This window comes from Marmota flaviventris, chromosome 7 (assembly GCF_047511675.1).
Source record: "Marmota flaviventris isolate mMarFla1 chromosome 7, mMarFla1.hap1, whole genome shotgun sequence".
Lineage (NCBI taxonomy): Eukaryota > Metazoa > Chordata > Mammalia > Rodentia > Sciuridae > Marmota > Marmota flaviventris.
In genome coordinates, this window is record NC_092504.1 from 122,299,809 (window position 1) to 122,312,890 (window position 13,082).

Here is a 13,082-nt window from a genome sequence, read left to right on the forward strand (position 1 = left end):
AGAAGGAGGCTGCAAAACAGACCAAGGCATTGGAGTCAGGTGCATGTGGGTTTGCAGGACATGCAACTTAGAAGATTAAGCAATAAAACCAAGGCAATATGTGCTACCCAAATCCACCCAGAGAAGTCCCCATCACTTGTGCTTAGTTCACTGTCTCAGTATGTCTTTAAAAACACATGGTAGGAATTGTGCTGCCTAGCTCTTCACCAGAACTGCTTAGAGATTAGAACCTATAGATTTGGATACAATTCAATTTGCTGGAGAAATGTAGTACCAAGGATTTTAGGGTAAATAAGATAGGTATACAATATAAATCTCCAGAAAAAGTCCAGATTAGTTCAGAATGTAATAAAATACAGCTATGCAAACAGACCAAGAAAATCCTTTGACAATATAGCCAAGATTGCACTTTAAAATTTATGGTTACTTCCAGCGAGATAATGCTTGCTGTTTGTTTTGCCTTGTAGTTGTATTTACTTTACTTTATTGTCTTATTGAACTGGCAGCCTCATGTCTAGGAAAAACTAAAGGGAGTGGAGACGGGATGTCTGTACTGTAAGGCTGTCAACTGAGTTACATCTATTCCTCCCCCCTTCCCTAAGCTAAGTTAGGTGATTTAAATAAAACAGCTTATCTCCTCAGAGACTAAGAAAGCCAGATTTCTCAGCCATGGTTTGGGGAAGGTTGTTTAAGTAAGTAAATGTGGCCAACATGTTCTTATGATGAATATATTCACAAACCATTGTCATTTTATAATATGTCATGAGTTCTCAGAATAGTATACACTGTTATGGCTTGAATAACAAAGGTCCCTGTGCTAAAGGCTTGGTCACCAGCCTATGGTGCTATTGAGAGGTAGTGGAACCTTTAAGAGGTGGGGCCTAGGGGGAGGATGTTAGGTCACTGTGGGGGTGGGGTGCCATTAAAGAGAAGTGTGGGATGCCAATCCTTTTCTCTTTGCTTCCTGGCTGCCATGAGGTGAGTGGTTTCCCCCTGCCACTTACTCCCACCATGGTTCAAAGCCTCACCAAGAGCCCCCAAAGCAAAGGGCCAATCAATAGTGGATGGAAACCTCTCAAACTGTGAGCCTAAATAAACCTTTGTTCTTTATAAGTTGATTATCTCAGGTATTTTGTAACAGTGATGGAAAGCTGACCTGCAGCTTAATCTAAGCAAAGTTCAGCATTTTTATATACATAGAAGTAATATTTAGTGTCTACTTTGCCAAATGATGTATAGTCAGTCTGGTTATTTATTAACTCATATCATGGAGAATTAGCGTATTTTCAACTTGTAATCACACTAAACTTGAAAAATATCTTCATGAAATAAGGAGAATACAACCATAAGAACAAGTAGAACCAATCATTTGTGATGATGGAGATGGGGAAAGGTGTGGAAAATATGAAATCTTATGTTTTCCCAAACTGATTTCCATTTGGAAGCTAATGGCGTAATATATACAAACACAAATATACTTTTCTTACCAGGTGTGATTACAAACAGCCTTTAATTTAGTTGATATGTGTATGTATATGTGTGTGTATACACACACACACACACACACACACACACATCTTCAGTTTTCACAGAAAATGTGCAAGTGTAGATCTAAATACCATAAAAATGACATTTTGGAAAGAATCACTCCTCCATGAGATACTTTCTTCAGTTGGCTCCACTTGGCTCCTACCATATTCTCTTGCTTTTCCTTCTGCTGTACTGGCCACTCTTTTTCATTTCTTTGGCTGGAGCCTGCCCTGTCCCCAAATTCTTAGCATTGGATTTCTCCCAGAGTTTAGTCCTTGGACCTTTTCTCCGTCTACACTCTGTTTCTTGGTGGTCTCATCCAGTCTCACGGCTTTAGTATTATTTAAACAATTTATATGCTGATAATTCCCAAATTTATAACTCTAGCCTGGAACCACCTCTAACTCCAGAATTGTATATCCAATCTACAACTTGAGAGTTCCACCAGGAAACCTAATGGGCATTCAGACACATACAAGCCAGACCTTACCCCCAAACCTGTCCTCTCTGCAGTGTTCACCACCTTAGGCCCAGATCCTTGGCTTTTGTCTTCACTCCTCTGTAAATACTTTTGCAAACCTTGCAAAATCTTCCTTCAAGTTCTATCCAAAGGACCCCACTTCTCATCATCTTTTGTCTCATCACCTTTTGTCTTTTTGCCTGGGTTATTGCAATGGTTTCCTAACTAGTCTCCCTACACCTGCTTTGACTTGCTACAGCTCACCTTGGACACAGCAATGGAAGAGTCTGTTAAGTTAGATGAGGGCACACTCTGTTCCAAAGCCTTCCCAGTGAGTTCCTATCTTTTGGGAGTACCTTCAAGGTGTATGGGAGCTGCTTTTACTCTTCCTTTAGGTCTTCAACTCAATTATATCTTTCTATGGATGCCTTCTCTGGACACCCTACTTAAAACCTCCAGCTCCTCTTCTAGAATTACCCTGTCCTGCTCACCCTGATTTATTTTTCTCCATAGCACTCAATACTACGTGACAAACCAAATGGTTTATCCATTGATTTTGTTTTTTATCTATGCTAATGTCCCCTTTAGAGTCTAAACTCCATGAGGGCAGGCATCCTATAGCTTGGTCCCAAAGCCTAGAGCTATAGGTGCCTGAAAAATATCAGCTGAATGGAGTGTCTTTTTGTTGTTATGATGGTTTTCTTCCTTACCATTCACTTTTCTTGCTTTTTTGTCCAAAAACAGCAGTACTGTACATTCTAAACATATTCTTATTTTCCAAGTTAGACCTGAATTAGGCAATAGATAAAAAGCTAACACTTTTAGAAACTCTGAATAAAATAACTTAAAAAACAAGGGGGAACCTTTGTGCTGATCTTTCTTCCCTATGTGTTGAGATGGGATCCTGAGGACGGGGAACAGCAGGGCTGGCATGTTGCCACATCTTCTGCCTGGTCCCCAGTGAGCAAGGGGAGCCCGTGCCAGGGCTCTGGTCTGCTGGCTCCCAGGGGAGTCTTTTCCCATTACATCACCTTGTTCCCTGTCACGTGCTATGCCAAAATGAAAGGATAAATTATATGTTTTATTTATGTAAAGATGTTTGTTACTGTGCATGTCAATAAATAGATTTTTAAAAACATGTTTTCAAGGCCAGAGGCATTTGATGCTTCTTTATTAAATCTTTGAGGTATGGTCTAAGATAGTCATTACAATTAAAAAAAATTATGATTGAAAAAAAATTTAAAACATTATAAAATAAAACTAAAACTCAAAAATAGCACTTCAACAAAATCTTTTTATTTGCCTCTTATTCCTTGCCCACTGCTATTCTCATAGACGTAGTTTGAAAATATACTATAATAATATGAGCTACAATTTTATTTTTAGCTTTATTTACATGGAAAATATCCTCCCATATTTTTAGGCATAACACTTCTCAAATTAGTGTCTACCCAGAACAGATTATTGATAAAATTTACTTAAATCTTTCTCATATGTTTGTATCACTTCTAGTATTTCTTTTTCTTTTTTTTTTGTTGTTGTTGATGGATCTTTATTTTTTATTTATTTGCATGTGGTGCTGAGGATCGAACCGTGCCTCACACATGTTAGGCAAGCACTCTACCACTGAGCCACAACCCCAGCCCCTCTAGTATTTCTTGATTGTGAATAACATGCCTATAAACATGTGTGTACATATAAATTTTTTCTCTGGGTGATTTCCCTGTATGAATTTTTTTTTGTGTGAAATTCCTGGATTAAGGGTGTGAAAAATGAGCTCAACTACCTTTCAAAATGTTTCTAACAAGTGCCTATGAGTGAATGCTTGCTTGCATTGGATTTTATTAGTTTGTTTTCAATTTTGCCACTTTTATAAGAAAAAGTGGCATTTCCATCGTGACTAACAAACTTGATCATCATACAAAATTTAGAGCCAAAATACTAGCAGAAAGAATTATTATTAATTTTTTACCTTGAACTATGTGATGAGTTTTTAAAAATATTGTGGTTGTACATAATAGTAGGATTCATTGTGACAATAACCCTACATGCATGGAATATAATTTGTTCCACTTCAGTGCCCAGCGCTTCCCCTTCCCCTCCCCTCCTCCTTTCCCCATTCCCTTTCCTCTACTGGTTTTCCTTCTCCTTATTTATTTATTTTTAAATTGGTGCTTTATAAATATATATAAAGGTGAAATTCACTACAGTCTATTTATATATGTACATAGCATAATTTGGTCACTTTTATTTCACCGTGCCTTCCTTTTCCTATCCCTTTTCCTTCCCCTCTATCCCCTTACTCCATTCTGCTGATCTCCCTTCTGTTTTCATGGAATCCCACCCCACTTTCCCCCTGTATTTTGGTCTAACTTCTGCATATGGGAGAAAACATTTGACCCTTGACTTTTTCGGTCTGGCTTATTTCATTTAGCATCATGTTTTCCAGCTCCATCCTTTTATCAGCAAATGCCATAATTTCATTCTTCTTTATGACTGGTTAAAACACCATTGTGTACATAGACCACATTTCTTTACCCATTAGTCTATTGATATGCACATGGGCTGGTTCTGTAACTTGGCTACATAAAAAAAGACTTCCAGCTGTCCCTGCCAAGGTGCTAGGAGGTTTTTCAGAAAATCACTTTTGTGCTTCTTGAATTGGGATCATCCTTTGAGAATATCTTAGAGACCACTGAACAATTATTTGAAATTGTGAATTGTGCCGTTGTAAACATTGATGTGCCTGTACCACTGTAATATGCTGATTTTAGTTCTTTTGAGTAAATACCAATGAGTGGTATACCTGGGTCACATGGTGGTTTTATTCCTGTCTTTTGAGGAATCTCATAAGCAAGAAGGATCTTAAAGAAAAACCAGGTGTGTTGTATTAAAAACAAGCTGAAAATGCTTTAACACTTCTTCAGTTGAAGTTTTTTGTTTTTGTTTTGTTTTGTTTTTTGGTACTAGGGATTGAACCCAGGGGTGCTTTAACCACTGAGCCACATCCCCAGGATTTTGTTTTTTTTATATATAGAGATAGGGAGGGTCTTGCTGATTTGCTTAGGGACTCCATAAGTCGCTAAGGCTGGTTTTGAATTCTCAATCTTCCTGCATCAGCCTCCTGAGCCCCCTGGGTTTACAGGTGTGCTTCAGTTAAATTCTAAAATAGGGCTGGCCTGCGACTGCTTTAATTGAGCAGATAGAATGATACCTTACCAGTTCCAGGCCTAGCCTTGGAAAGGAGTGGCAGCTTTCGCACTGGAGCCCTGAGCCTGCTGGAGCCAAGTGTTGAGACGCACTGAGACTCTAGAGAGGGAGATGAATTCTGCCGACTTCAGACTTCCAGCTGTCCCTGCCAAGGTGCCAGGAGGCAAGCTCAGCGCCAGCTGAAATCCACTAGCAACCCCAGTGGAAGTGACAAGGAGCAGAAGACTTGCCCAAATTCCTGACCCATAATATGGTGAGATATGATAAAATGTTTTGAACTGCTAAGTTTGGGGATAGTTTGTCATCAAAGAGATATGGGGTAGCAAATTAACCATTTGCCTGATCCTGGCAATGGATTAAAATTAAAAAAAGGAATAACTATGGGCAAAAGAGAATGTGATCCCAAGTAACCCTGGCCAGACTTTGACTTTGTCCAGTTCCGAGTGCCTCTCTCGGGGCTCTGCCAGTTCTTTCATGTCTTCACGTTTGTTATGCAGCAATAGAAAGCAGAACCACTGGGAGAATAAGAAACCTCTAGATCTAAATAGAAGTGAGGCTTTTCAGAAAATCACCTTTGTGTTTCTTGAATTGGGATCATCCTTTGAGAATTATTTGAAATGATGAGCTGAAGGACTGACACCAGCTTTGGAGCTGAAGGCATATAAAACAAAGCTGCCTTATTAGTGAACTTTGCAGCTTTTCCAGGTATCTAATTACCCCTCACTCTGGAATAGTTGTTAAAAGAGTTTTATCTTTTTACAGCCTCCTTCCCCAGACATCTTTTAACTTCAAGTTGGATCTGTACTAAGGCCTTTTTATGGTCTGACTCTGTCATCGTCTTTAACGTGACTGTTAATTTCACAAGGAACAGTATTGAAGCCCCTCCCCGACTCCGGCTCCCTCTTCTCTCTCCTCTTGGACTCAAAGCAACCTATGAACCTTGTGACTTATGGCATTCAAAAAAATCCATTTTAGTTTTTTCATTTTTAATAATGGTCAGCTGTTCATATATTTGGGGGAAAAGTTCATTCATTTTAGAGGTATATGGCCTTAGCATTAAAAAATTATTTTACGGATAAAGCTGGACAGGGGTCAAAATTTGTTCCTAAATTTCTTCATTATTTTTCTAAAATTTCTGCTTTATCATTTTCAAAAGAGACTAAGGATGTAAAATCAATGATAAATTTAAAAAAGAAATTTGAGGAGAAATTAAGAAAAAGGTTAAACTGAGACAAGCTCATAGTTGAACAAGGAAAGCTCATCCATTCTGGTTCAAATCATGTACTTTCTCTGTCTTGTTTATTTTAGTCAGATTAAAAACTGATAGTGAGAAAACTGAAACTTTTCTTTGATCTTATAGCATTCTCTGATCATTGAGTGATTAATGAAGTAATAAAGAAATTCTATAGAACTCTGATGTATAGTTTCATTATTTTCCCTCAAACAACTCAAGATGAGAAATAATTATTGTATTTTAAAAACATCATATAAGATTATGGGAACTTTTTTCCCCGGGTCATAATTTGACAGACAATGAAAGCAGGAATTTCACAAATAGCAAATTGTTTGGTAACAGGTTCCAATTTCCCTCTTTTGACTCTTTTAAGAAAAAAGAAAAGATTTTCTTTTTTTAGTAGACTATCATGCAACCAAATGAAGACTCAAAACAAATGGTATCTTATCTTGAGGAGTTAAGTGTGAATGATTCATTCTGTAGCATGAAAGCTTTTGAAATAGAAATGTCAAGTAGATTGCCTACATACAGGTCCCAAAGCTTAGAGTCAATGCCAAATGAAACAAAAGGGTCAAAAATGGATGTAGGGAGCAAAGAATGATGGGTTTATTACCAGGGAAAAACCTCCTGGATTAAGACTGATTTTTGTGGGGCTGGAATTTTAAAGTGGTTCAACTCCTTGATCTAAAAGTCAGACCCCAAGTCTTAATGAGGTAGATTTTTGGCATTCTATTATTTTCCTTTTCCTAATGAAGAATGACTCACATTTCATTTGGTACACAAGGGATGGATGTGATGGAACACACAGCTCATTTTCCCTCCTGCCTGGCATGGGGAGAGCAGGAGGTGTGGGTGACCTAGCCTGCCCCTCCCTCATACTGATGGGATTCCACTGAGGCTGGTTGAAGTTTAGCAAGAAGATCCTCTGAGATTCCCTGAGGAAGAAAGAGGGAGCAGAAGAAAAGTTTGAGGAGCCAGCCTGGGCCTGTGTGTGTGTGTGTGTGTGTGGGGTGGGAGTGACGAATATTTTCCCCAGCTTATTGCTGTATTCATTCTTTTAAACTTTTTTCTGAATGTCTACCATTTGTTTAAGTTCAGGAGGTTTTTCTTTTCCAGAGGTCAAAAGATTATTAGTTTATTTTCTTCTACAGCTTTATGGTTTGAATTTTTACATGTTTGAGTGGTCACTTGGCAGAATGCAGGCGTGGAGAACACCAGCTGCCCTGGTCATGGATAAGAAGTAACCAAAAAGTAAACTGAGACCATTTGTGAAACAAATAATAAAACCACACATTCCTTGATGCTAGAAATAAAAAAAGAGAGAGAAGGAAGATGGCCTGCATTTGATTACTGGCATCAAGGCTTGCGATCCATGTGGACTTGGTTAACCTCTTTTGACCCCAGCTTCCCTCTCTGTAAACGATAGCACATATCACAGTTAAATCAAATAATATCTGTTAAGTTTTTAAGGAGGGCCTCCTACTTAATACTCAATAAATGAAATTTATTATACATATTATTATTGATAGAAAGCACCATGTAAAACTTGATATGCTTTTTTTTTTTTGTCATATAGCTAAATAGCACTACTTGTAAAAGAAGCCATCCTGTCTTCATTGTAATCAAAGTTACTTGAGCCTGTATTATATTCCTGTGTACTCTAACACCTATTTCTGGCTTTCCCATTGGTTTTTCGTACTATTTGCATCTATACTACATTGTTTTAAATATTGTAGCTTTATAATATTTAATGGTATTATATAGGAAGAACATAGGTGTAGACACGGTTCTTTTTGCCAAATGTCATGATAGTTTTCTTATTCCTTTTCCCCACATGGCTTTTAGAGTTATATTAAAAATTTAAGTTGGATATGGTAATGAGAATACATCTCTAAATATACACTTTGATAAATATAGGAAAATTTTACTTGTATCAGCAATGTAATGGATATAATTTAAAGCCTTTGATTTTTAGGTAATAGAATACTCTGGAAGGCATCTTTGCACACAACTATAATACCAACACTTGATAATTATGTACTTTGAGTGAAAATAGAAATGATATTGGGATGCTGGGGATAGGAACATCAAAGTGAGAATTTATTAGTGAATCAAATGCAGGTCATCAGTACTTTTAGGGAAATGGTCACTATACTGTGGTCACTATACTGTGGTCTCCTGTGGTATATGTGTTTTAAATGAAGTAGCCTTAAAACCTGATATACATCTCGGGTTTTCTCACAAATCACAGCAATTCTTACTGATAGGTAATGAAATTCTCTCTGATCTTTAACTATTGCAGTGGGACTATTTTTCTGGATAGTACTAATGAATTTTAAAACTACCAATGGAATTTTTTGATGTGTTTTAATTACAACAAATAAATGCATTAAAAATACTAAACATTTTATTTATTTTTGCTTCAACTATTATAGCCATAAATTTATGAATAGAATATCAAAGTTTGTAACTACCAATGGAATGAGTAATTTTACATTTTAACTGCATTTTTCATTCTAAAATTAATTATAAATGATGAATGGCAGAATATCTGTGTAAACACTTGAATGTTTTTTAAGAGTGGCCTTTTATTTCTATTGTGCCGGGGACTCAGGTTCTCTGATAAAGTGCTGGTCAGGGATATGAGCTGGAAAACATTGAAATCTCTTCTAAATTGTACATGTGGCTAGTTGTATGTATAAACCAATTATTTACAAGACATTATATACATTGTATAACATTATTTGAAGTATAAAAGAGCTCTATGGAATGTGTTATGAAGTTCCTAACTTCATTATTTTATAAGTCCTGCTGTGAAAATTTGAAAGTGAAGTAAATACCATCTGGAAGTTCTCAGAATTCAGAAGGCATCTTTAAAGAACTCTTTATGGCCATGTGTGAGGGATTCTAAAAAGACTTAGATGCGTGGTGGATTTTTCATTTGGATAAAGGATACTGCTATTGGTATCTTCTTTTTTAAATTATGAGATATTTTAGGCATTCAAAAAGAGCATGAAGAAGGATATAACAGTACTATATATTTACCACTTAGTTCAAACGATCAATCCTTACAAATATAACTGAATAGTATGTTTGTTTTTATAGTAATAAAATCATTAGTTTAAAATGAATTTACATGTGCTAGGGAATCACCTTTTCACAAACTTTATTCCATAATAGATTCTTTTCTGTTGTGGTTGCCTTAAAGATGTCAACTACATATTGTTGGCAAATTGCTCCAAGTACATGTTGCCCGAGCCACAGCTGACTAATACCCAGCAAATGTGTGAAGCAATTCTAAACAGCAGAGGAAAGGTTGTTAACGTTTTAATTTATTTGAAACTAGTAAACAACTCTTCTGGATACCAACTCTCTTGGCTTTTCTTTTCGAGAAAAATGCCTTTCTAAACCCAACTGAAGAACAAAAGGAAAGACCGTGTTACCTGTCGACACTGAGAGCGCAGAGATTGAGGACGGTGATTCCCACTGAGGACTTCTGCAAAAAGGGGAACAGCTTGCAAAGAAAGACGCCAAAGTCATTGTGGTCAAAAGGCCAGCGCCCGGCCAGCAGCTGAAAAGAGATGTGGGAGTTAGAAGTGGCAAAGCTGGCACTTATATTTCTAATCACATGTACCGACTTCTAAATTTTATTCTTTATTTTACTTTCCGGTAGAGTATCACTAGCATTATTTTTTCTTTTGTGTTTTAAAAACTTAACAATTTCTGGTCTGGAAAGATAGACTATAATATGTTAGCACATAATTATTAAAATATATTAAATATAAATATATTAACATACTTAATAAATAATATACTCAAGTGCAACATATTATATAAAATATGTATTATAGATAATTACCTTATAGATGATCTATAATTACCTATAATCATCTATAATAACCTTATAGATAATATAATGTAATAACAGAAGAGAAAAACTTTTGCTCTCAGATGAAGGAGTCATGCTGCCTATTTTTCAAGAAATGGCAAAAGTTTGGGGGTTTGGGGTAACAGCTTCACTGAGAAGCAGGCAGAGGTCTCTTAGGAAACCTTATTAAGCCATGAGGAAAACAAGTAATTTCAACCAGTGACATTGGAAGATATTATCTCCCGACAAATAGCCAAAGCAAAAATGACCAGTTAGGAAAAATACTGGGAAAATAAAGTGTCTTTGGACATGGAGACTTTGCCAGCTGGTTAGGACCAAAACTTAACTTCCCATCAGTGCTTAAGGGGATGACTGCTTCATAAATTTGATCCAAGTGGCTTTCTATTTAGGATTCAATTTCTCCTTATCCTAAAGGAAAGTGTGGTCACTGTGATTTGTTTAAAGGAAAATCTACTCTTTCATGCTGACCATTTAAAATCTTGGTCCCAAGGCAAGGGTGCCACTCTCTAGTGGCTGTGGTAACAGGAACATAGTAGCTAGCCAACTGTCCCCTGTGACTTGCTGATATTTATCTAGCTAGGTATTATACTAGGAACATGGGCTTAAATAATTTCTGTTACCTTAAAGGAGGAGGGACATCCCTGCTGAATATAGGATGACTTTTCTTTTTTTTTTATTGGTTGCTCAAAACATTACAATGATCTTGACATATCATATTTCATACATTTGATTCAAGTGGGGTATGAATTCTCATTTTTACCACGTGTACAGATTGCAGGATCACATTGGTTATACATCCACATTTATACATACTGCCATACTAGTGTCTGTTGTATTCTGCTGCCTTTCCTATCCCCTTCCTATCCCCCCTCCCCTCCCCTCCCCTCCCCTCCCCTCCCATCATCTCTCTCTACCCTATCTACTGTAATTCATTTCTCTTTTTTTCCCCTTTCCCCTCACATCCTCTTATATGTAATTTTGTATAAGAATGCGGGTCTCCTTCCATTTCCATGCAATTCCCCTTCTCTCTCCCATTCCCTCCCACCTTTCGTCCCTGCTTAATGGTGATCTTCTTCTCATGCTCTTCTTCCTTGCTCTGTTTTGAGTCGCCCTCCTTATATCAAAGAAGACATTCGGAATTTGTTTTTTAGGGATTGGCTAACTTCACTTAGCATAATCTGCTCTAATGCTATCCATTTCCCTGCAAATACCATTATTTTTTATTTTTTAGTGCTGAGTAATATTCCATTGTGTACAAATGCCACATTTTTTTTTTATCCATTCATCTATTGACGGGCATCTAGGTTGGTTCCACATTCTAGCTATTGTGAATTGTGCTGCTATGAATATTGATGTAGCTGTATCCTTACAGTATGCTCTTTTTAGGTCTCGGGGAATAGTCCAAGAAGGGGAATAGCTGGGTCGAATGGTGGTTCCATTCCCAGCTTTCCAAGGAATCTTCATATTGCTTTCCAAATTGGCCGCATCAATTTGCAGTCCCACCAGCAATGTACAAGTGTACCCTTTTCCCCACATCCTCGCCAGCACTTGTTGTTGTTTGACTTCATAATGGCTGCCAATCTTACTGGAGTGAGATGGTATCTTAGGGTGGTTTTAATTTGCATTTCTCTGATTGGTAGAGATGGTGAGCATGTTTTCGTGTATTTGTTGATTGATTGTGTATAGGATGACTTTTCAAAGGTAAAAATGGTATTGATTTCCTTTCTGATTTTTCCTCAGTGACTCAGCATTTAAATTTACTGTATTGAGTAAGAAAGAGTATCCTACTAACTTGACAAATAACCCTTTTTTTTGGCAAAGTTGACCTTGAATTTCTGTTCTACCATTTCTGAAAGATTATGTGAGGTTTAGTTTCATGGTCAGTGTGGTCATTAACACGAGCCCATTGAAAGAGGTTGGAAAACCAGTAGCCCACAGATACAAAATCACAAGCTTAAGCATTTGACGTAGTAGCATAGGGCTTTCTATAATTCTGATATTATGGCTAAGAACACATATACCTTAATTTCAGAGATGTTCCCCTTTTTGATTTTCCAAAAGGTTTCCCTTTCTTTTGAATATTTTTCTGAAAGAAACTTCTCCTTCAGTTAATTGCTTCTGGTCTCTTCCTCATCTCACTATAACTGGTCTCAATTGGTATATTCTCAGAATTTCCACATAAGCTTTTGTCCAAGGACAACTACCAGGCTCTTTATAGAAACATTGCCCTAACTTCTGAGGGTTTTCATGAAGTTAATAAACAATTATAACACTGGTGACTGCTGGTTATTAATGCCTAGTGCAATAAGAAACAAGACACAATTTCTGGGATGAATCACTCCTATAAAGACAAGAAAACTTGAAAAAAATGACATTTTTGAAAACAGAATAAGAGTTTAGTATTTTGGCCCAGAACTATAATTTTCCACTGAAGACCACAGAAATGTAATTAGAATGTGTAGGAATTGTTGTGGGGTATTCTTTAGAAAAATTGAAATGGTACTGTTGGCTCACTCCCAGAGACTAAGAGGATTGTGAAATCCACATGGATGAATTTCCCAATTTACACATCCAATAATGAGGGAGAGAAAAAAGGATGTGTCTTTCATAATAAGGGAGACTCTGAAATCTGTGAAGGTCTAAGTGTCAAGTGCTAGGAAAAACCATAACTGAACATGGATTGTTTCATATTCTTCCAACCTCAATTAAATTTCTTCCATTTTCATGTTTCTTTTAACTTTTAATAATAGTTAGGTTGG

The 13,082-nt window shown here is 36.9% G+C and overlaps 1 protein-coding gene across 1 annotated transcript in view; it reads right to left on the reverse strand.

The window, feature by feature from the left end:
- Positions 1–13,082, reverse strand: part of Ednra (endothelin receptor type A) — a 55,167-nt gene that overhangs the window by 12,575 nt on the left and 29,510 nt on the right. The window contains exon 3 of the mRNA XM_027926697.2: positions 9,878–10,005. Coding sequence (XP_027782498.2) covers positions 9,878–10,005 — 128 coding nt within the window. The remainder of the gene's footprint in view (positions 1–9,877; positions 10,006–13,082) is intronic.